This window comes from Ovis aries, chromosome 3, assembly GCF_016772045.2.
Source record: "Ovis aries strain OAR_USU_Benz2616 breed Rambouillet chromosome 3, ARS-UI_Ramb_v3.0, whole genome shotgun sequence".
In the NCBI taxonomy this organism is placed as follows: Eukaryota; Metazoa; Chordata; class Mammalia; order Artiodactyla; family Bovidae; genus Ovis; species Ovis aries.
The window spans coordinates 199,784,532-199,809,272 of NC_056056.1; the positions used below are offsets into that span (position 1 = coordinate 199,784,532).

Sequence of the window (24,741 nt, forward strand, 5' to 3'; positions counted from 1 at the left end):
CAAAGGTACGATTATTAAGAATTTTAAGACAGTTACTGCAGAACAAGATCCTGGGCCTTTGTGTATGAGATCCTGTGCACCCGTTCTGGTTGCTTAACCATGAAGCCTGCCCTGGTGAAGAAAAATTTTTTCAGATATTCCTTTCTGAGTGGGATCCTCTAAGTGGGCAATTCACTTCTGCTTGGGAATCTGAGCATGAGGACAAGCTAGCCTTATTGTGCTTATTGTTGGCTGCTGTTACTTTTGAATGTTCCGGGTCTCTGTTGTTCAGTCACTAAGTCGTGTCTGACTCTTTGTGACCCCATGGACTGCAGCACACCAGGCTTCCTTGTCCTTCACTCTCTCCCAGAGTTTGCTCACACTCATGTCCATTGATTTGGTGATGCCATCCAACCATCTCATCCTTTGACACCCCCTTTTCCTCCTTCCCTCAATCTTTCCGAGCACCAAGGTCTTTTCTGGTGAGTCAGCTCTTTGCATCAGGTGGCCAAAGTATTGGAGCTTCAGCTTCAGCATCAGTCCTTCCAATGAATATTCAGGGTTGATTTCCTTTAGGATTGATTGGTTTGATCTCCTTGCAGGCTCTCTGAAAGCACTATTTTTTTTTTTTTAAAGAATATTACCTTTTTCAGATCGCAGCCATTCTGACTGGTGTGAAATGGTATCTCACTGTGGTCTTGATTTGCGTTTCTCTGATAATGAGTGATGTTGAGCATCTTTTCATCTGTTTGTTAGCCATCAGTATGTATTCTTTGGAGAAATGCCTATTTAGTTCTTTGGCCCATTTTTTGATTGGGTCGTTTATTTTCTGGAGTTGAGCTGCATAAGTTGCTTGTATATTTTTGAGATTAGTTGTTTGTCAGTTGCTTAATTTGCTATTGTTTTCTCCCATTCAGAAGGCTGTCTTTTCACCTTACTTATAGTTTCCTTTGCTGTGCAGAAGCTTTTAATTTTAATTAGATCCCATTTGTGTATTTTTGCTTTTATTTCCAGTATTCTGGGAGGTGGATCATAGAGGATCCTGCTGTGATTTATGTCAGAGAGTGTTTTGCCTATGTTCTCCTCTAGGAGTTTTATAGTTTCTGGTCTTACGTTTAGATCTTTAATCCATTTTGAGTTTATTTTTGTGTATAGTGTTAGAAAGTGATCTAGTTTCATTCTTTTACATGTGGTTGACCAGTTTTCCCAGCACCACTTGTGATGGTGGGAATGCAAACTAGTACAGCCACTATGGAAAACAGTGTGGAGAGTCTTTAAAAAATTGCAAATAGAGCTGCCTTATGACCCAGCAATCCCACTGCTGGGCATACACACCAAGGAAACCAGAATTGAGAGACACATGTACCCCAATGTTCATCACAGCACTGTTTATAATAGCCAGGACATGGAAACAACCTAGATGTCCATCAGCAGATGAATGGATAAGAAAGCTGTGGTACATATACACAATGGAGTATTATTCAGCCATTAAAAAGAATACATTTGAATCAGTTCTAATGAGGTGGATGAAACTGGAGCCAATTATACAGAGTGAAGTAAGCCAGAAAGAAAAACACCAATACAGTATACTGACTCATATATACGGAATTTAGAAAGATGCTAATGATGACCCTGTATGCGAGACAGCAAAAGAGACACAGATGTAAGAACGGACTTTTGGACTCTGAGGGAGAAGGAGAGGGTGGGATGATTTAGGAGAATGGCATTGAAGCATGTATACTACCATGTAAGAAACGAAGTGCCAATCTATGTTCGATACAGGATACAGGATGCTTGGGGCTGGTGCATGGGGATGATCCAGAGAGATGATATGGGGTGGGAGGTGGGAGGGGGATTCAGGATTGGGAGCTTGTATACACCCATGCTGGATTCATATCAATGTATGGCAATACCAATACAGTATTGTAAAGTAAAATAAAGTAAAAATAAAATAAAAAAAGAATATTACCTTTTTCCTATCATTGGTGGTCCACATAGATGTACTCAACTAATGGTCTTGGAAAGCATGATTCATTAACTGTTTTTCCTCATCATTTTGCTACAAGAGAGGTATTTCTTCTTTTATTTCTATTGAAGTATAATTGATTTATGATATTGTGTTAGGTTCTGGTGTACAGCAAAGTGATTCAATTGTGTGTATATAGATACATAATATTTTTCATATTTTTTTTCATTATGACTAATCACAGGATATTCAGCATAGTTCCCTTTTCTATGTGGTACGACCTTGTTATTGAGCTATTTTATATATAGTAGTTTGTATCTGCTAATCTCAAACTCCTAATTTAACCAAATCCTTCTCCTTCCTTTTGGTAACCATAAGTTTGTTTTCTTTATCTGTGAGTGTTTGTTTTTGTAAGTTCATTTGTATCATATTTTAAGATTCCACATATAAGTAACATCATATGATATTTGTCTTTCTCTTTCTGACTTCCTTCACTTAGTATGATAATTCATGTTACTGCAAATGCCAATATTCCACTCTCTCTCAATGGCTGAGTAATATGTATATGAATCACACCTTCTTATCCATTCATTTGCTGATGAATACTTAGGTTGCTTCCATGTGTTGGCTGTTGTAAACAGTGCTGCTGTGAACATGGGGTGCATGTATCTTTCCAAATTAGAGCCTTCTCCAGATATATGCCGAGGAGTGGGATTGCTAGATCATATGGGCAACTCTGTTTTCAGTTTTGTTTTTTTTTTCCAAAGATCATCTACACTATTCTCCACAATGGCTGCACCAATTTACATTCCTACCAACAGTGCAGAGGGTTCCTTTTCCTCCACACCCTCTCCAGCATATATTATTTGTAGACTGTTTGATGATAAGGATATTATTTCTATTTTACATCTCTGGAAATCGAGGCTCAGAATGGTTGATCAGTACCTTTGCCAAAGACATGCATAATTGGCAAAACTGAGATTTAAACTTGGGAAAGAGGGTCTTATTCATTAGTCTATGTAGCTTCTACTGGTTCCAATGAAAGTTTTAGTGTCAAATCTACAGGGCCTCTATGTTCTGTTGGCAGCTTTGGGCCCGAGGACCTTCTCTTTTATTGAATTAGTGCCTGTATTTGTAAGTGCTCTGTAACTTTTAAGCTCTATCCAAATTTCAGTCATTAGTAGATATCTCATCCTTTATGCAGTAAGATTCTTCATCTGTCAGTTTGATTTTTTTTCTCCCTAATCTTCTGTTCACAAGATTTCTCGACTGCTTAGATTTTTTTTCTTTGAGTATGTTTTCCATTCTCAACTCTTGTCTGCCCTCATCCGAGAGCTTCTGTTGGTTAGTATTCTCTGTATTGATGGACTCCCTGTGTGTCAGAGAACCTAAGAGGGAAAAATGAAGGACTCCCAAAGGAAGTTAACATCGCTTTTTAAAAGCTCATTAAAAAAACATCTAAAGTGATCTCAAGGGACTTTTAGAGCCTTTTTCAAAAGACTTTGTTTATTAGCAAGCTTCTATTCAGAGGACTCAGTGTTGAGAATATGGGCTGTAATCAGGCTGACCTGGCTCAAGTTACGCCTCTGCTCTGTAACCTTGGGACTTTGAACACATTTTATAAGCTCTAAGCTTTGACGTTTCTATCTGTAAAATGGGAGTAGTACTGATACTTAACTCCAAGGTTATTGTAAAGGTCAGGTGAACTGAAATGTGTGCTGTGTTTAAGTGTGGTACCTGGCATGTAGAGTGCTATGTTACCTGGTTGTATGGCTGGAAGGCGAGGCTTGGAAGAGTAACCCAGGAAGAGAGTCTGTGCTGAATTAGAGTAGATGTTACCCCCATGGACTAAGGGGGAAAGGTGAAACCACACTGAAAGTCTCCTAAATCCTAATCCCAGGTTTGGTAGACACAGCTCCATCAGAGAGTGTAACTGTGGGGAACTTAATGATTTGATCCAGAAGTCCTTGGAGTGAAGGTAAATGTACTCATAGGTGAATACAAAAAATATTTATTAAGCACCTGCTACTGTCAGGCACTATGCAGGTGCTGGTGATACAAAAAGAAGATAAGTTTGCATCTGTTTTATTGGAATTCATATACCAACCAGGGAACAAATACGTGAACAAATGAGTGCTATAACATGATGTGCTTCAAAGTACATGCAGAATGCCCTAGGGGATCTGGCTAGTTGGAAGGCAGTCATTCTTTGTTGAAACTTTATTTTCAAGGGTAAGAATTTTCTTATAGTAGAAGCATTATCAGTAAGTCTAATGATTTATTTTGACATTTTTCATGTGAATTGATCCTTCAAATGCCAAATGCATTTAAAATATAAACTTTACTTTGGCTATTTAACTGAAAACATCCTCTGTTTAAACTTTTTAACCATTTTATTTATTCCGAATCTTTACAGCTTAGATAAATAGAAGTTATAGGAAAATTTTTGTTGTCTGCTAATTACGTGAAGACACTTATACATTTATACCCTTCACTGTGTAAAAGGGTTTCTTAGTCCATCAGAATGGATGTATTTTCCAAGTGACTTTTTACACCCATGGGAAATATTGTTGGCATGTGGGGAGAAGTAGGTCTTTGTTAACTGGCAAAACAATTGTATCGACTTGTAGAATAATTACTAGATGTTGACAGTTAGAATATTAGCTACTGTGTATTAAACATTACAGGAATATATATATTTGTAGTATATATACAATATATTGTATTACATATATTGTATATACAGTAATTCAAATCCACACATCACAGTATCATATAAAAGACACTAATTTCCTTATTTTATAGATGAAGGAATTTGAACTTGCTTGAAATTATTTAAAACTACTAAGCGATAGACGCAAAATTAAATTTCAGACCCTTTGTTCTTTTTATGTTAAATGCAACTGTTTCTCACTTAGCAAAGATTCATAATATGAAATTTAAATTACAAATGCATTATCCAGACTTGAAGAATTTGAACCAAAATCCGTGCTACCATTCTCATTCATCATGAGCTTTCTTAGTGTCAGTTGAAGTAAACGAAAAACTTTGGAAGTAAAAAAAAGATCTAGTCTGGCAGTTTGCTTATATTTTTTAACCAGTTGTTACTTTTCCAGTTTCCAAGAAATTGCTGTTTCCAGTGTACTAGCAGAACTTAGTAAAGAGATGGGCCATAACTTACAAACAAAACATTTTCAGTAAGGAATTGAGGCAAATATCTTCTGGTTGACACATCAGTATTATTATCTAGTCAAAACAATTTTTTTAATAGGAACATGCAGTTAAATTTTAAATTGTTCTTTAAAGTACTTCTGTTATAATACTTGAGGTACCATTTTCTGATGCACTGAATTTCTCAGATTAAAAATCATTTGTACTGTGGAAAATTTCACATTTACAAAGTAGACAGAATGATGTAACAAACACTTTTATAACCATGATGTAGATTCAACAGTTATTAACTCGTGACTAATCTTGGTGCATCCATCTCCACATTTTCTTCCCTTGCTTGTAAAAACAAAGAATATTTCAGACATACTATTTCATTTGTGAATCTTTCAGTATGTTATTCTGGGCTTCCCAGGTGGCTCAGTGATAAAATATCCACCTACCAATGCAGGAGATGCAGGTTTGGTCCCTGGGTTGGGAAGATCCTTTGGAGGAGGAAATGACAACCCACTCCAGTATTCTTGCCTGGAAAATCCCATGGACAGAGGAGCCTGGCAAGCTACAGTCCATGAGGTTGCAAAGAGTAGAACACGACCTAGCAACTGAGCATACGTACATGCACAGATAGGTACACATTTTAAATGTACTTTACATCATTGTAAGTTACATAGATAAAGGTCATTTAATAACGTACTTTTAATATGGGTCTATTTAAAATATCCTGGTTACTGTGTTTATTTGTAGGCTGTGAGCTGAATATACAAGTTTAACTACATATAAGAAATAATTAAATATGCCTATTCTACTTAATGGGCTTCCCTGGTGGCTCAGAGGTTAAAGCGTCTCCCTGCAATGTGGGAGACCTGGGTTCCAACCCTGGGTTGGGAAGATCCCCTGGAGAAGGAAATGGGAACCCACTCCAGTAGTCTTGCCTGGAGAATCCCATGGATGGAGGAGCCTGGTGGGCTATAGTCCATGGGGTCGTAAAGAGTCGGACACGACTGAGCAACTTCACTATTCTACTTAACAGTTTGTAAAATGCTAGAAACTATTACAAAGATGCAAAATAAAGTGTCTTTGAGGCATATGGGATTGGACATGGATTCAAGTCCTATTTTAAATTTAGAGTCTTAGTTTGTTCAGTGCTTCCCGGAGTGACTGCACAGATTAAATCAGATAGCATGTTAAATGTGCCTGTCACAATATGTGATTCTTCTTGGTCTCTTTCCTCTTTATCTTGTCCACCTATATAGTTTTCAATCTAAGATAAAAAGAGAACACAAAGTATAAGAGAACACAGTGTGTTTACTAAGCAAAAGCAACTGTTATTTGCAAGCTGTGCTTCAAAATGAGTGGTATTTTACCTTACATGTATTCATTTACTTTTATGTGAAGGTCATGTCTAATATAGCTCTTAATGGGCTGAAGTGAGAAACATAAGAATTGGAGCATGTTTTCATTTTTGTGGTGAGTTCTTTTGAAGATAAATTAGGGCTTCCCTTGTGGCTCAGCTGGTAAAGAATATGCCTGCAGTGGGTTCGATCCCTGCATTGGGAAGATCCCCTGGAGAAGGGAAAGGCTACCCACTCCAGTATTCTAGCCTGGAGAATCCATGGACTGTATAGTCCATGGGGTTGCAAAGAGTCAGACACAAATGAGCGACTTTCACTTTCACTAGTATATTTAAAGCAGTCTTTTGTTTCTTAGGAAATTTTGTCATTTGCGTGTACTCAGAAACATACCACAATTATCCATGAAATGCTGTTAGTGTGGAGGGGTGGTGAGAGCCTCAGGCTGTATGAAGCTCTCCCACACCAGCTGGCTTTGCCGCAGCTTCCCTTGGTGTTGAATTCTTTGGGTCAGTTCGCCAGTTTTAAAATGGGAGTGATACAGCTATTGACTCTAGTACCATCCAGATTACATGTTGTGAGAATAAGTTGAGATCATGGATGTGAAGGTTTTTTAATTACAAAAATGTAAGGTAGAGGCCTTAGTATTATGAACTGTCACAATGAATTAAATGGGAATTAACAGTTTACTTGGAGAGAATCTTTTTAAGAATGAACTTTTTGAATATAGTTATAGCCTAATACCACTGAGCCAGTGGTACTTGTAGTGAGACAGGGCCAACTTATGTCTCATTTCTGAAGAAACTGGCAAGCACAAAAGGAGAAGATGAGAAAACTAAGAGAATGTAGATGTGGTGGAGGAAAGAACACAAAATAAAACCGGTTAAATAGTCTTATGATCACAGGAGTTCTAGAACTATAAATTTCTTTACTTGGAAATATTAGAAAGGATTGTTAATCTGTGAGTTGCTAAAAATGTATCTTTCATTAGAAACCTTTTGACATTACTTGCAGTATCCTTATGTTCAGAATTTTATATTCTTGCTGTGGAAAAAACTCTAGTTCTTAGTTTTCTCTCTTCTAGAGTTTTAGCCATTCATCTATCTGCCTTGATGTTTGTGGTCTGAAACTTGGCAAAACTGTTTCTTCTAACTCTGGCAGTTTTTTTTGTTTGGTTTTCTTTTTAACTTCCTATATTTCTCTTGTTCTTCAGCCCACAAGCACACATCAAGGTCTGTCTTCTGTTTGGGCTGCCCAAAAGAGTTTTTCATATATCCTGTTTTTTAAACTTTTTATTTTGTATTTGAGTATAGCAGTTAACAATGTTGTTATGGTTCTAGGTGAACAGTGAAGGGATTCAGCCATTTATACATATATATATTATATATATATATATATATATCTCCATTCTCTCCAAAACTCCCCTCCCATTCAGGCTGCCACATGACATTGAGCAGAGTTCCCTGAGCTATATAGTAGGTCCTTGTTGGTTATCTCTTTTAAATATAGCAGTGTGTACATGTCCATCCCAAACTCTTCAACTATCCCTTCCACCCATCCTTCCCCACTGACAACCGTAAGTTTGTTCCCTAAGGCTGTTTTCACATATGCTCTGATTCTTGATCTCCCAAAATGTATACTAAGGTGTTTTTTTCTTAAGTGCCAGGACACTATTTAGTAAATGTGACTACTATATTTCTTTCCAGAAACTAGTTTTGAGAGTATTTTTCTATGTCTTAGAAGAGAAATACTATGAAATTACTGTCTTACTGTACTCTATTGTAGGTATTATCCCATTCTAGTATAGTGGTCGTTACTCTATAACTAGTTATTTTGGTCATCTTTTGTCTAATGTTGCAGCTGCTGACTATCTTAGTCTCAAGGAAAGTGTTAAATTTTCCTTGCACAATTTATTTATTATTCAGCTCCTTGCTAAGTGACTGAGTGGCTGCTGTGTTCAGGGCCTTTCACAATGATTAGTGACTTGTCTAATCTTCAGAGGTAGCACTACAGTTTCAGTTCCTCTGTAGCCTCTTTAACCTCTAATTTATTGCTTAGCTGAGTCATCTGGCAACTACTTTTGTGTTCTCTTTATACAATGGCAAATCACATTCTTTTGTATCTTCAAAATAGATGTTGGTTTCTTACTTGTTAAACAATTGGTTTATTTAGTTTCACTTTTAAGTCATTTCTTTGTTCCCACAAAAGTAGTGGACCAGTCCAAAGAAACATCGTTTTAGGAGGCTTTTACCAATTAAAAAAAATTTTTTAAATAGTGAGTGAGGGATGTAACAGAAAGGCCTGGGTTCATAGTCTTCACCATCTAATACTTGTAAAATTTTGGGCATGTATCTGCTTTGAGTCTCAACCTTCAGAGTTATACAGTGGGTGCAGTGTTACCTTTATAGAATTGTTGGATTAAATGAGATAACGTAGAGAGAGTGTCTAGAACAGCACAGAGCACAAATAGGTACTTAGTTAATTATTGTCATTGCTGATTTCTCCTCCACCTTGTGATCATATTCATAATTATAGAATGCAACCTTGATAAAGTTCTCTTGTTTGAATAGATCACCTTGAGAATTGAGTATAGTTTGAAGTTCTTTGTTGGCACTATTCATCTTTGTTAGGATGAGAAAGTCTAGGCTTACAGCTAGATCAACATATTTGACTTACAAAAATGGATTAATTGGTCACTAATGAGCTCTTTCTGGCAATAGTGTTAGAATTTTATGAAATGCATAGTTTAACTTCAGGCTTAACTACTCTTAGAAGTAGACAGTTATTTAAACTCTTTACCTTGGCAAAAACAACATTCAAAAAGGTAATAACAACTTAAAATCCACCTTTTCCGAATCTTTACACTGTATGGATATGATGAAAAATATTATGATCTGTGAATTTAAATTAAAAAAAAAATTTAAAAATCTGTGAAATCAAATTTTAAAGAACAGACTATATATAGTGACAAATCATCAGCCTTCTTTTGCCTACAAACAGGCACACTTTACTTTTTGTCTTTCAGTTCAGAATGTACAAGCTGTAGGGGTAAGATAACAGCGCACGGAGTGAACTTCTTGCAGTCAGTGTGGGGATAATTGAAACTTCTGACACGTCAGACTGAATGAAATCTTTTTTTGTGCAAGATTACTAGAAAAAAAGGTTTCTTTTCAGAAAATACTCTAGCTCTGACTCTTTAGCATGAAGTTCGCTTGAGGTGAAAAAGCCTGAGTGAGTGAAACAGTTATTTTAAAGTCTTATACGCTGAATTTAATTCTTCAGAATACTTTGAAGAGGCAGTAACTATTTCCAAGAGGACAAGGATTCTGTGTAGGGGGATTTGATTCAATCAGTTAAAAAACTTGGGTAACAGTTGCCCAGAACATTTTGATTATTCCATCCAAAAAAGATTTATTTCCATATCATATAAAGACATGCCTATAGGATAATACTACAGGCTGTATTATTGACTCAACTTTTTTCATTTTTGACATGAGCACATGGAGTATTTTAAATGTCATATGGAAGCTTGTCATTTGTGAATCCATTTTTAAAGCATATTAATATCTAATAGATTGTTTGTGCTATTGGAGATTTTCTTATTTCCATGTAGATTAGGGAGTTCAACCAGCTCATCTCTATTATTTTATAGTTATATGTGAAGTGCAGTTATTTTCTGAGCAGGATGAAAGAAAAGAGGAGCTGGATTACAGCTTCAAAATAAGACTGGCATAGATTTTTAGGGTTCCTGATTGTCAAGCTTGTAATTCTCCTTAGCAACACAGGAAGTGCACATGTACTGAAGGCTGACTTGTAGGAGGTCAGAGTATCAGTAAGGTCTCTGCCCTCAAAAAGTTAATAGTTTCATATACAAATTAGGATGATCTGTTTTAAAACCTCTTAATTTCTAAGCTCCCTACAGATATGAACAGTCTAGTTGTAGTGTATCTTACTGAATCCTTATTTTTCAGATTATCTTACTGAATCCTTATTTTTCAGATTATATTCAAGTACTACCTCAGTGCTTAGAATATGTATTGGTTAAATTAAACTGGCAGTATGATATCAAGTGCAGAAGAGAAAGACCCAGTGTTTCTTACCTGTGGACTAAGCAAGCAGAGGAGTGTAGACTTAAATACTGTAGAGAGTGGGAAAACCAAGGCCAGAATCCCCAACTGAGAATTCTGTATCCAGCAAAATTGTCCTTCAAAAATAAAGGAGAAATGAAGACTTCTTGACCTGCCTCTTGAGAAACTTGTATGCAGGTCAGGAAGCAACAGTTAGAAGTGGACATGGAACAACAGACGGGTTCCAAATAGGAAAAGGAGTACGTCAAGGCTGTATATTGTCACCCTGCTTATTTAAATTATATGCAGAGTACATCATGAGAAATGCTGGGCTGGAAGAAGCACAAGCTGGAATCAAGATTGCCGGGAGAAATATCAATAACCTCAGATATGCAGAGGACACCACCCTTACGGCAGAAAGTGAAGAGGAACTAAAAAGCCTCTTGAAAGAGGAGGCTTTCACTCTTGAAAGTGAAAGAGGAGAGTGAAAAAGTTGGCTTAAAGCTCAACATTTAGAAAACTAAGATCATGGCATCCAGTTCCATCACTTCTTGGCAAATAGATGGGGCAACAGTGGAAACAGTGTCAGACTTTATTTTTCTGGGCTCCAAAATCACTGCAGATGGTGACTGCAGCCATGAAATTAAAAGATGCTTACTCCTTGGAAGGAAGGTTATGACCAACCTAGATAGCATATTGAAAAGCAGAGATGTTACTTTGCCAACAAAGGTCTATCTAGTCAAGGCTATGGTTTTTCCAGTGGTCATGTATGGATGTGAGAGTTGGACTATATAGAAAGCTGAGTACCAAAGAATTGATGCCTTTGGACTGTGGTGTTGGAGAAGACTCTTGAGAGTCCCTTGGACTGCAAGGAGACCCAACCAGTCCATCCTAGAGGAGATCAGTCCTGGCTGTTCATTGGAAGGACTGATGTTGAAGCTGAAACTCCAATACTTTGGCCACCTGATTCAAAGAACTGACTCATTTGAGAAGACCCTGAAGCTGGGAAAGATTGAGGGCAGGAGGAGAAGGGGACGGCAGAGGATGAGCTGATTAGGTGGCATCACCAACTCAATGGACATGGGGTTCAGTGGACTCCGGGAGTTGGTGATGGATAGGGAGGCCTGGTGTCCTGTGGTTCATGGGGTCACAAAGAGTCAGACACGACTGAGCGACTGAACTGAACTGAAGACTTCCTCAGACAGTACCAAAACTGCAAAACACGTGGGGATTTGTCACAAGTACTCTTACCTTGAGGGAAAAATTAAAAGAAATATGACTTCTGATAGTCCAGTCTGTGCCTTATCTTTTTATTTTCTTAGCTGTGTTTCGCACATTTTTATTGGTTTGAATATTTTGCTACTGAAGCTTGAGGTCAAAATATGTTATGCTTTGAATATCTCTGGAAGTAGTCTCTCTGAAAAGGCCATATTCATTTAAACTTATTCAAAATCTTAGCTAGGTAGTGTTCTTTTGTATTGAAAGTAAGTCACAAAGCTTAAACTTTGGACTTATTTTCTTGCAAAAGAGATGTGCTGTCCTCAAGTAGATGTTAGGAGTAATGTGTGACCTTTCAAATTCAATTAATGATTTAGTACCTGGGAAAATGCTCCTGATTATTGTTGTAACATCCTCTGAGGTTCTTTGTGGAAAGAAGCAGATTACCTTTCCATGCATTGTGAGTCAATGTTACTGAAAGGGCCACTTCTGTAGTTTCTTTTAGCTTCATCTCTTGGACTGTTATTAACTTGGCACAGGATACTGTGTAAATTATATACATGCATACACTCCCAAATCACTTCCTGGTTTGAAAATGGAACCTATGAATTGGCTTCTGTGTCTGTTTTAAGAGTTATTACCATGGTGATGAATAGTCTGCTTAGTTTTATGGTTGGCATGATTCTTCCAGCTTGGGTCACCTGTGTTTTCTTACAACCAGTTGCCTGTACTTTGGGCAACAGTTAAATTTCCACCAATAAAAAGCAAGTAGTTAGAAGGCAAACCCAGTGATTTAGTAGAATTAGCTGCATCATTGCTTTTAATCTGTCGATTATTTCCTTTCAGTGCTAACTAGCAGGCGCTTACTCTTCACATTGCTTTTAAGCTTCCCTTCACAGCTGGAACTGGTGGGGAATGACTATCCTGTTCTGTAGTTGTAGATTTGTCATTTGTTGAAGAATTACAGGGGAGGGAGAAGGAAACTCACAAAAACATCTTGAGAAAGGAAACTAGACTTACCCATTCTTGATTTTAATGGGTCCATGTTTCAAGTACTTTTTGTAAGCTGTGGCAGTGAGGCAGCTATCTTAGTCTGAAACCTGTCCATATCTACGAACATTAAAATAAATATTAAGATTTTCAGTTACATTTAAAATGTAACGTAGGAAGGAGGAGGGATGATCATAAGTGATATGATGAATCTGGGGTTTTCAAATGGGTTGTTAATTTGGAAATACATACTATATGCCGAATGGTCAGACTGGATATGATGAGAGCTTGCTATAGCAATCCCAGCTGAATATATTCCTAGATGTTTAGAAATTAATTCAGCCAGGAAAACAAGCAGAACTCCAGATGCCACAGTCCTTGTGAGGAATTTAAACAGTAAAACTGTAGTTAACTTGTGTATTGCTCAGATTTAGCTAAACAACTTAATACAATTTCCTGAGTGGAATGATGATTTAAAAGAGCTAGTGAATTTCAAACACTGGGAAAATACCACTTACTGAATTACAGTCATTATAATCTATTTAATAATTTAAATCTAAGAGGTCATGTGCAACAAAGTTTCATTTAGTTCAGTTCTGGTTATACGTCTTCTCTAATTCATAACTCTCCGTAATCAAAATTGTTTTCCATTTCATTAGTTGAGATTTCCCTCTTGCTCTCTCTTCTACTTCTATGGATTAAGAGAATCCATAAAAATCATTTATGCTTCTAGGATGATTTCATTTATGCCTAGTGTGGTACATGCTTCACAATAGGCACTCAATAAATCTATTATTCATGCTTTCAGGAGGCCAAAGAGGCAGGAAAACTAATAACTAACATGTTAAATGAATGAATAATTAATAAGTAAAAAAGATAAAGCTACAGATTATCACTTTAAAACCTGCCTCTTATTGTCTCTCACTATTTTGAGGAATGCCTGCTATATTGTAAATATCTCAAGCAACAAAGCATTCTGTATATAAGTATGTGTATGTATATGTATTTATCTTCACTCTTTTCTGTCACTCCATAGATGTCTAGGTATTTGACAAAACCCGGCATTTCCCTTTTGACTATTTTTCATAAATCCACCTGGCATTTATCACTATAGAACTTAGTTGTTCTAGTTCTCTGGCATATATTTGAACTATACTGAACTGATGCTGCCTTCTCTGGGTGATTTCTTTTTTTAAAGATTTTCTTCTCTTAAATCTTAAACAACAGTCCCCCGAACAACCTCAGAGACTAAATTTTATACCCCACAGCTGAATATGAAATTCTCAGTCCCCTCCCCCAATCCCATCACTCTGTTCTCCTTGACATTATTATATGTCTTATTTTTTGCTGTTTTTCTTTCTGCTTGTATCCTTTGTTCCTTAGCTTGTCTTTCATAGGAAAGACACACTTAATCCTTCTTGCTTTATCAGGCTGTTTTGTTTCAGTTGTGAAATCATCTTCAGTGTTAGCTCCCTGCAAAGTCTTTCTAACTTTACTATTAATAGGAAACAAGTGGCCGTTTGCTTCCTGCAATCTTTTGTCTACTCATTCAGTTTTTATGATTAACTCCTCCCTAGCTATCATATTAAAGTCTTCTGATCTTTTATTTGTACTTCAGTATGATTTTTATTAGGTTTATGCTGTGTTTAATGTTCATGCATATACCTGTGCTACTTGTATGCCTTTAGTGTGTGTATCTATGTCTGTAATACAGAGTAACCTAAAGGGCAAGTTCTTGACTTTATTTATGAACCAATCAGCATACTCACATGAGACAAATTTCAACAAATACTTAATTTCAACAGAAATATATACTGTTTAGTAAATATATATTAAATAGTTGTTTATTTACAGAGCTTATGAATTTTTAAAATTCACATTTTTTTCCATCATTCATATTTTTCTTCATCCATGTCTCTGTCCTTTGGTGATGAATCAGGGCTCTTATAATGAGATTTCTACAGGTCTGATGTTTAAGGTCAGTACTGAGTAGTGGATGAGTCACCATATGACTAAGAATAATTGGTGTAAATCTCATTGCATAATTTTTATAGGGTGACAAACAAGAGAATTAAGAAGAAAAAAAAGCGAAAGTGTTCTGTAAACTGTATACGCACTACATACTCAGAGTTGGAGAGTGATTTCAAGCAGTACAGAGTTGATTGTGTGAGATAAAGTGTGTGGTTGCTGTAATTACTGACAGTCCTCACAAATGAGTGGAAATTGGCTTAGAGGGCCAGCAGGTGAGTAGCAGATTTTTCTGCCTTATCCTAATTTATTGGTATGCTTATGTGGGCTAGTGGTACCCTGATGACATGCAGAATAGAGTTTGCCTTAAAGTAAACAAGGTGAATTAAAAAAAAAAAAAGTTCCCTAACAAGATGCCTGGGAATGAGTAATCTTCTGTCGATACTGAATTTTGTTTCATTGTTAAATGAATCAAAATGATATAAAGTGAACTGAAGGCTTGTTATTTTTATAGAGCATATACAATTTTAATTTGGGGAGGAATCTTGAAGACTGGTAGCTTTTCAGAATAAAGCAGTATCCATTACTCTTAGGTCCTGAGATGCCTGTAAATAGGCTCCCTTACCAAATGGAGCAATGCCAAGAGAATGGGTATGGGAGTTATGCACATATATGTGTCTTTCTCAAAGATCCATGTAAGCATTAATTTAAAATCCCTGTAAGTGACCATGTAATATGTAATTGTAGTACCATAGCCACCCAATTTTAAAATAGAAGTATAGCTGATTTGAATTATTTTTTATATTTACAGATATTGAAAACCTTTGATAAAATTAATTCACATTCAGAAAAGCTACCTTATTCTTTCTGAATCTTAGTTTCCTCTAGAATGTCAAAGTCAGCTAAGGGAGACTTTAGGGTGGCATTTGAAACATACCTTATATGTTAAACTGTGTGTTAGTTGCTCAGTTGTGTCCGACTCTTTGTGAACCCATGGACTGTAATCTGCCAGGTTGCTCTGTCCATGGGATTCTCCAGGCAAGAATACTGGAATGGATTGCCATGCCCTTCTCCAGGGGCTCTTCCCAAACCAGAGGTCGAACCTGGGTCTCCTACATTGCAGGTGGATTCTTTACCATCTGAACCATGAGGGAAGCCAGGATAAACTGTAAAATGCACAGTTTATCCTGGCAGTCTGATATGAGGATTGGATTTTGACATCAAGCTCTGAAAGTTCATAAACTTTAGGGACTGACTGACTGACTGACTGACTAAGGGGTGATATTTTGATTTTATGTTAAGAAGCCATAAAAGTTTTCTGTTACATTAATGAATACATTAACACTCAAAGACATTAAGAAATAAGGAAAGAATGACAAGAGGCATCCTCACATAAATGCTGTTGTAGAACTGGACATGGAACAACAAACTGGTTCCAAATCAGGAAGGAGTACATCAAGGCTGTATGTTGTCACCCTGCTTATTTAAATTATATGCAGAGTACATCATGAGAAACACTGGGCTGGATGAAGTACGAGCTGGAATCAGGGTTCCTGGGAGAAATATCAATAACCTCAGATATGAAAATAATACCACCCTTATGGCAGAAATTGAAGAAGAACTAAAGAGCCTCTCAATGAAAGTGAAAGAGGAGAGTGAAAAAGTTGACTTAAAACTCAGCATTCAGAAAACAATGATCACGGCATCCAGTCCCACCACTTCATGGCAAATAGATGGGGAAACAATAGAAACAGTGATAGACTTTACTCTGGGGGGCTCCAAAATCACGGTAGATGTTGACTGCATCCAGGAAATTAAAAGAAGCTTGCTCCTTGGAAGAAAATTTATGACCAACCTAGACAGCATATTAAAAAGCAGAGACATTACTTTGCCAACAAAGGTCCATCTAGTCAAAGCTATGGTTTTTCCAGTGATAATGTATAGATGTGAGAGTTGGACTATAAAAAAAGCTGAGTGCCGAAGAATTGATGCTTTTGAACTATGGTGTTGGAGAACTCTTGAGAGTCCCTTGGACTGCAAGGAGATCCAACCAATCCATCCTAAAGGAAATCATCCCTGAATATTCATTGGAAGGACTGATGTTGAAGCTGAAACTCCAGTACTTTGGCCACGTGATGGGAAGAGCTGACTCATTTGAAAAGACACTGATGCTGGGAAAGATTGATGGTGGGAAGAGAAGGGGACGATAGAGGAGGGCTTGGTTGGATTGCATCACCGACTCAATGGACGTGAGCTTGGGTAAACTCTGGGAGTTGGTGGTGGACAAGGAGGCCTGGTGTGCAGCAGTCCATGGGGTCTCAAAGAGTCAGACATGACTGAGTGACTGAACTGAACTTTAGTACCAGTATAATCAAGGTATTGGTTATTGTAAAACTTATTGCTAGTTTTACAGTAAAAATTAAGCTGTGCCTTTTGGGGATGCATGAAGTAGCATTAGGTTAATGTGTAAGTTTTTATCTTCTGAAGTGAAAATGACCTTAATTGGGAGTTTGTCAAAAACGCACTTCTTGTTTTGGGTTAAATAGAATTAGAGTAATCTAAACAAGACCGGGAGCTGACTGTGTCTCAGATCATGAACTCCTTATTGCCAAATACAGACTTAAATTGAAGAAAGAGGGAAAACCACTAGACCGTTCAGGTATGACCTAAATCATATGCCTTATGATTATACAATGGGAGTGCAAATATATTCAAGGGATTAGATCTGAAGACAGAGTACCTGAAGAAATATGGATGGAGGTTCATGACATTGTACAGGAGGCAGTGATCAAGGCCATCCCCAAGAAAACGAAATGCAAAAAAGGCAAAATGATTGCCTGAGGAGGCTTTATAAATAGGTGAGAAAAGAAGAGTAGCTAAAGGCAAAGGAGAAAAGGAGAGATATATCCATTTGAATGCAGAGTTCCAGAGAATAGCAAGGAGAGATGAGAAAGCCTTCCTCAGTGATCAATGCAAAGAAAGAGAGGAAAACAATAGAATGGGAAGACTAGAGATATCTTCAAGAAAATTCGAGAAAGTAGGGAACATTTCATGCAAAGGTAGACACAATAAAGGACAGAAATGGTATGGATCTAACAGAAGGTGGAAATGGAGAAGGAAATGGCAACCCACTCCAGTATTTTTCTTGGAGAATCCCATGGACAGAAGAGCCTGGTGGGCTGCAGTCTATGGGGTTGCAGAGAGTTGCACACGACTGAACGACTAAATCACCACCACCAATAGAAGCAGAAGATGTTAAGAAGAGGTGGCAAGAATACACAGGAGAAGTATACAAAAAAGATCTTCATGACCCAGGTAATCAGGATGGTGTGATCACTCACCTAGAGCCAGACATCCTGGAATGCAAAGTCAAGTGGGCCTTAGGAAGCATCACTACGAACAAATCTAGAGGAGGTGATGGAATTCCAGTAGAGCTATTTCAAATTCTAAAAGATGATGCTGTGAAAGTGCTGTACTCAGTATGTCAGCAAATTTGGAAAACTCAGCAGTGGCCACAGGACTGGAAAAGATCAATTTTCTTTCCAATCCCAAAGAAAGGCAATGGCAAAGAATGCTCAAACTACCACACAATTGCACTCATCTCACACGCTAGCAAAGTAATGCTCAAAATTCTCCAAGGCAGGCTTCGACAGTATGTGAACCGTGAACTTCCTAATGTTCAAGCTGGTTTTAGAAAAGACAGAGGAACCAGAGATCAAATTGCCAACATCTGCTGGATCATCAAAAGAGCAAGAGAGTTCCAGAAAAACATCTACTTCTGCTTTATTGACTATGCCAAAGCCTTTGATTGTGTGGATCACAACAAACTGTGGAAAATTCTTCAAGAGATGGGAATACCAGACCACCTGAATTGCCTCCTGAGAAGTCTGTCTGCAGGTCAGGAAGCAACAATTAGAACCAGACATGGAACATCAAACTGGTTCCAAATTGGGAAAGGAATACATCAAGGCTATGTATTGTCACCCTGCTTATTTAACTTATATGCAGAGTACATCATGAGAAACGCTGGGCTGGAAGAAGTACAAGGTGGAATCAAGATTGCCGGGAGAAATATCAATAACCTCAGATATGCAGATGACAACACCCTTATGGCAGAAATTGAAGAAGAACTAAGCCTCTTGATGAAAGTGAAAGAGGAGAGTGAAAAAGTTGGCTTAAAGCTCAACATTCAGAAAACTAAGATCATGGCATCCAGTCCCATCATTTCATGGCAAAGAGATGGGGAAACAGTGTCAGACTTTATTTTTCTGGGCTCCAAAATCACTGCAGATGGTGACTGCAGCCATGAAATTAAAAGATGCTTACTCCTTGGAAGGAAAGTTATGACCAACCTAGACAGCACATTGAAAAGCAGACATTACTTTGTCAACAAAGGTCCGTCTAGTCAAGGCTATGGTTTTTCCTGTGGTCATGTATGGATGTGAGAGTTGGACTGTGAAGAAGGCTGAGCACCGAAGAATTGATGCTTTTGGATTGTGGGGTTGAAGAAGACTCTTGAGAGTCTGTTGGCCCGGAAGGAAATCCAACCAGTCAATCCTAAAGGAAATCAGTCCTGAATGTTCATTGGAAGGATTGATGCTGAAGATGAAACTCCAATACTCTGGCCACCTGATGCGAAGAACCGACTCATTGGAAAGGATCCTGATGCTGGGAAAGATAGAAGGCAGAAGGGTAGGGGACAGAGGATTAGATGGTTGGATGGCATCACTGACCTGATGCACATGAGTTTGAGTAAGCTCCGGGAATTGGTGATGGACAGGGAGGCTTGGTGTGCTGCAGTCCATGGGGTCTCAAAGATCTGGACTGGACTGCGTGACTGAACTGAACTCACTGAGGTGCTTCCCTTATGGCTCAGTTGGTAAAGAATCTGCCTGCAGTGTAGGAGACCGGAGTTTGATCCCTGGGTCAGGAAGATCCCCTAGAGAAGGAAATGGCAACCCTCAGTAATCCTACCTGGGAAGTCCCATGGACAAAGGAGCCTGATGGGCTATAGTCCACGGGGTCACAAGAGTCGGACACAACTTAGCAACTAAACCACCACAGAGTAATCTAGACACGTATAAAGAAAGGATTACCACATACATCCAATTTATAAAAAGATTAATGTTGTTTCCTATTTAGAGATAATGTCTGATACTATTATGGGCTTCCGTGATGGTTCAGAGGGTAAAGAATCAGGAGGAAACACAGCAGGAGACACAGAAGATACGGCTTCAATCCCTGGGCTGGGAAGATCACCTGGAGAAGAAAATGGCAATCTACTCTAGTATTCTTGCCTGAAAAATTGACAGAGAGCCTGGTGGGCTACAGTCCAGAGGGTCTCAGAGCGTCTAATATGACTGAATGACTGAGCATGCAGGCACACAGGCACATCTGATACCATTATAAAAAGTACAAAAAGACCTAACCTACTTTTTTTTAAAATAAGAGGTGTGGATATAAGGTCTACATTATATGTTCTAAGTTGGAGCTTGACGTTGAAAACATATATTTAAGCTGCATGTTTATTTTGGTCTAGAGGAAAAAATCTTATGCATGTTTATGCCTTATATATACACAATTTTAAAATACTCATGCTGACAACTGACAGATGAATCCTGTTGGTCTAAAAGAAAAAAAAAGATGAAAAATCAGCAAGAAAATTTTGAGGAAGTTATATGGAAATTGTTTTAAAGAGAGATGAATATGACTGCTAAACTGAGATGTTTAAAAAATTTTTCCTCTGCCAAATTAAAATAAAATTTTAAAACAAATGATATGCAGTGTTTGGTGAGAGTGTGGGTGAATAGAAAAAAAAAAAACACCTTATAAACTCATGTGAAGAGTGATGTCTGGAGCATAGGGAAGAAGAATGTTTTCCTCAATTCTCTCAGGGCCCCTGGCCGGACCTGCAAATTCAGCTGACAAAGGCAGATTAACAGGAGAAAAGCACATACATTTATTTAGTATAAGTTGTTTGTGACATGAAGCCTTTGAGAGGAAATAGAGAAACAGACCTGAGTGTTTTTATGCTGGTTTTCATGAAGAGTGGATGGTTATGGAGGAATATGATAGGTTAAAGAGTAGGAGGTAAGTGTTGGGAACTGGGGGTAATTTAAGAAGGCCTGTGTGTTCAGATTGTTCTGTGTGCCTTTTGCTTCAGAGATAGAGATGTTTCTTTTCTTTAGATATAGGAAGGGCACCTCTCACATGACGATTTTAGGACCTGTTTCTGGGGAGAAAAACTTGGGGACGGTTGGGTGACTGTCTTGCTTCTGCTTTTTCCTCACACTTGTTGTTTAGTCACTAAGTCATGTCCGACTCTTTGCAACCCCATGGACGGCAGCACGCAAGGTTACTCTGTCCTCCACTATCTCCCCACTTAAAATATTCTGTGCTGAGGTGCTATATTTTAGGAGTAGTGTGTCCTGAACCCTGTCATCCATTCTGAAACTTTGCCAAGAACTTTCTTGGTCTATAAACTGAGTTAGTGTAGCTTGTCCAGTAACCCATTGAAATGGTCTCTAGGTGCTGGAGATTTCTCTGGAGACAAAAAATACAAAAAAACAGGTTAATGGTTAGAACGAACTATGAACTTAGTTTCTGAGTGCAGAGGGCAGTCAGTTGTCGAGAATATTTCTAGATGTTGGACTCAGAAAACCTTCAGATAGAGTTGGGGGGTGGTGGTGGTGCTAGCAGCAGTGTGGCAGATTTTCCTAGTTTGCAGTTTGTCTTTGTGATATCATCAGGCCTTCTGGAGAACTTTCTGAGGGACTCTTACGGCAGCAGGAAGGAAGGTTGTCCATACATGAGTTATTGTGGTGATTTCCCTGAAGTTCACCTCAAGTTGTCCAGCTTCAGCTTGAAAGACTTTGGGAAGGAGGCAGTTTTAATTTTTAGTGATTCCAAGTCAGAAGAATGGGAAAAAAAAAATTGAACACATTAGTTCGGAGAGTTGTAGATAAATATTGAGGGAGCCTAGAAGAATTCAGGATCCAGTCCAGTTTACAGATATTTGACCAAACCTCAAAGACAATGCACAGGACAAGAATTTAATACCCACAGGGGTGTGATGTAGTTTTGCACTGAAACATAATTTTTGTTTTTGGGGACACTCTCATTTCTGTCAAAGATATTTTAAGTAAGACTAATTTGTTTGCAAAATAAGTCTGGTCTCATTAAACTTGCCCTGATAATTTATATCTTACCCGCAAGAATAGTTATCAACAATGTATGCTCTTTTTAAGTCTGCTTTGCTGGAGCCGCTTCTGATAAGAAGTCTCAGATTGCACTTGTAATAAGGCATCTCAGACTGTCCTCTTAAAATCTTCTGGGGTTAGGAAACCAAGCCAGTGACTCACCATCAGCTTTTGCCTGCAATACTTAGAGACAGGTGAATTCCTGTCTTCTGGAGGTTCCCCCCCACCCAATATCCCTAGGTTCCTGGGTCTTGTAAGAATAGACTTTGCTTGCTCACTTGTTAGGCAGAAACCGTATAAGCAAGGTATTTTTTTAAGCGCGCTTTATAAACATTGGCTCCCTAAATTCAGCCTTAGTTCCTTAAAGCTGCCTCATCCTACCGTGACTATGTGCACATCATTCTCAGATGTGACATTCCAGTGCAAGTTTCGCTAATATAGCCAGTGTTTACCATTCTCTCCTTTTAGGAGAACAGATGCTTATTGGACTTTATGTAGATAACTGTGTGGCTGTTCAGATAGAATATTCACTAAGAGTTTTCAGATTCTGGGGGGATCAGGTAGGGAGAAGAGATAAATGCTTTGATTCTGTTTACAAAGGTATAATTTACCAGATTGCTATAAATTATAGGTAGCTTAAGAGAAAAGAGAAAAAAAGATTTCTTTAAATCTGGAAAACATAACAGTAAAGAGCCAGAAATGCTTCAAAAAAAAGTTATAAAAAAATTATAGTCATCCACACTAGTTCATTCAGTCTCCTATTCTGCTTGATTTTTAGTTAGCAGTTCAATTTCCTCATTAGTTCTGGAAACTCTTATACAGCCCAGTGGCATGGTCTCTACACTATTCAAGTTAGGCCATTATGGAATGTTCTCACAGTAGCTGATTATAAAAGCTTTCAGGGAAGAAGCAGAGTAAAACAATAATTGTGAATGGTAAAAGACTTAAAAATAGTCGTGGTTAAAGTTTTGATGAGAGTTCATTTGATAAGCATGCAGAAGTTTAAGATCGTACTCAGGCAAAGGTAAAGAAAACTCAGAGAAGTGGTGATGTTTGTTAAACTGCCATTTATTCCTGACAGTTAATCAGGCTGTGCTCTTTACATGCATTTCATTCAGCCTCTATGAAAAAGAGTGTATTATTTTTACTTCATAAACAAGCATGAAGACTTAGTAATTTGGCCAAAGTCATACAGCTATGAGTAACAGTACTGGTATCTGAACCTGTTTTGCGCATTAAGGTAAGTTTTTTATAACTTGATCCTGTTGCCTGTATTAATGATTTGTTTAAGGTGGTGTGTGCGTGCATGCTAAATCTCTTCGATTGTGTCTGACTCTCTGAGACCCCATGGACTGTAGCCCACCAGGCTTCGCTGTCCATAGGATTCTTGAGGCAAGGATACTGGAATGGGTTGCCCTTCACTTTCATTGTATTAGCACTTTTCTGTTGCCTGGGCAAACTTGAGTCCAGTGATATTCAAAGAAGTTAAAACTGATACAGCCTCCAGCACTTGAATATCAGTGCTGTGGCATTCAAACACGTGTGGAAGTGTTTGCTGCAGTGGCTTTTCTTTACGTGACTGCAGTTCTCTGTGCCACTGGCGAGGCTCATATGATTGAAGACCCCTCTGCCACTGCTATTTATTGGTAACATACAGGCTTCAAGGATCATTTGATGTGCAAATTTAATTGCAAGTTGTATTTTCAAAGGATGATATAGGCTATGTCGTTCTCAGGATTGTTTACACAGCTTTTTCTAAACTGCTTGCTCTGAAAACAGGCATTTTATTCTGTTTATCGTAATTGCTGCCTGACTTAATTTTTCAAGGCTGCTTGCTTAGTATTAGCTTGTTCAAGTGTATATAGGATGATTCTTCATAATATTTCACAGGGTGCATTTCTCTCGAGTTTTTGGTAAGATGGTACCGAATCAGCTTTCACAGTTCATTTTCTGCATTTGCTGGCTTGCTCCTTCCTTTCTTCCTGGTGCCAGAGCATGTGATTATGCTTAGGAGAGATTGTGTGTATATCTGTGTGTGTGTGCACGCTCATTCGTATCTGACTCTTTCCCACCCCATGGATGGTAGCCTGTCAGGCTCTGTGTACATGGGATTTCTCAGGCAAAAATACTGGAGTGGGTTGCCATTTCATTCTCCAGGGGATCTTCCCCACCCAGGGATCAAACCTCCATCTCTTGTGTCTCCTGCATTGGCAGGTGAGTTCGTTACCACTGAGCCACCTTAAGTCATATTATCTAGCTAATGTGATAATTTCCTGAATGTAAAAATACTTTGGGAAGGGTTTGGTACTCTTATATTAACTGTCCTTTTCTTTCCAAATGGCACTTAAATATCCTGAAGCACCCATGATTTTAATAGGCTAATGTAGTCTGATCATTTTTTTAGAGTTTAACTTTTTGTGGAAAGCATAGGTTTGGGGGATGATGTTATAAGTTTGAAAATGCAGTTTTACAAGGAACTTCTTGGCAGTTCTTTTGATATGCATTCACCCATCCAGTTCTGTGAAATGCCAGCCGCATCTGAGTCAGGTGAAATGAGGAAGCTGTAAGTGAAATCTTTATAATGAGAAATATTGGTACTGTGTGCCAAAAACTTCTTTTTTCTCTGCCTCTCAGAAATTCTTTGTTCCTGTTGTGTTTTGGTGGAGTCTGTATATGCAAATAGGAATTTTTCAGCAGAAGTTGGAGGCTCTGTAAAAGTATTTCTTTATAATTCCTGAGGTGAATTTATAGCTGTCCTCATGGCAACTGACACTTTTTTTTTTTCCTGATTTGTCAACCTGGGCTCCATCCCTGGGTCAGGAAGATCCCTTAGAGGA

General features: G+C 38.1%; 1 protein-coding gene across 11 annotated transcripts in view; it reads left to right on the forward strand.

Annotated features, from left to right (window-relative positions):
• Positions 1-24,741, forward strand: part of EPS8 (epidermal growth factor receptor pathway substrate 8) — a 213,212-nt gene that overhangs the window by 50,521 nt on the left and 137,950 nt on the right. For 2 of the 11 annotated variants that reach the window (XM_060413373.1, XM_060413368.1), the window contains exon 1: positions 173-24,118. The exons of 7 other annotated variants lie outside the window; for them this stretch is intronic. Coding sequence is in view for 1 of the 4 variants with exons in the window: in XM_060413368.1 (XP_060269351.1) it covers positions 23,984-24,118 (135 nt within the window). In the remaining 3 variants the exon portion in view is untranslated. Of the gene's footprint in view, positions 1-172; positions 24,119-24,741 lie in introns of those variants that run through there. 2 more of the 11 variants (XM_060413374.1, XM_042247490.2) reach the window with 1 other exon arrangement.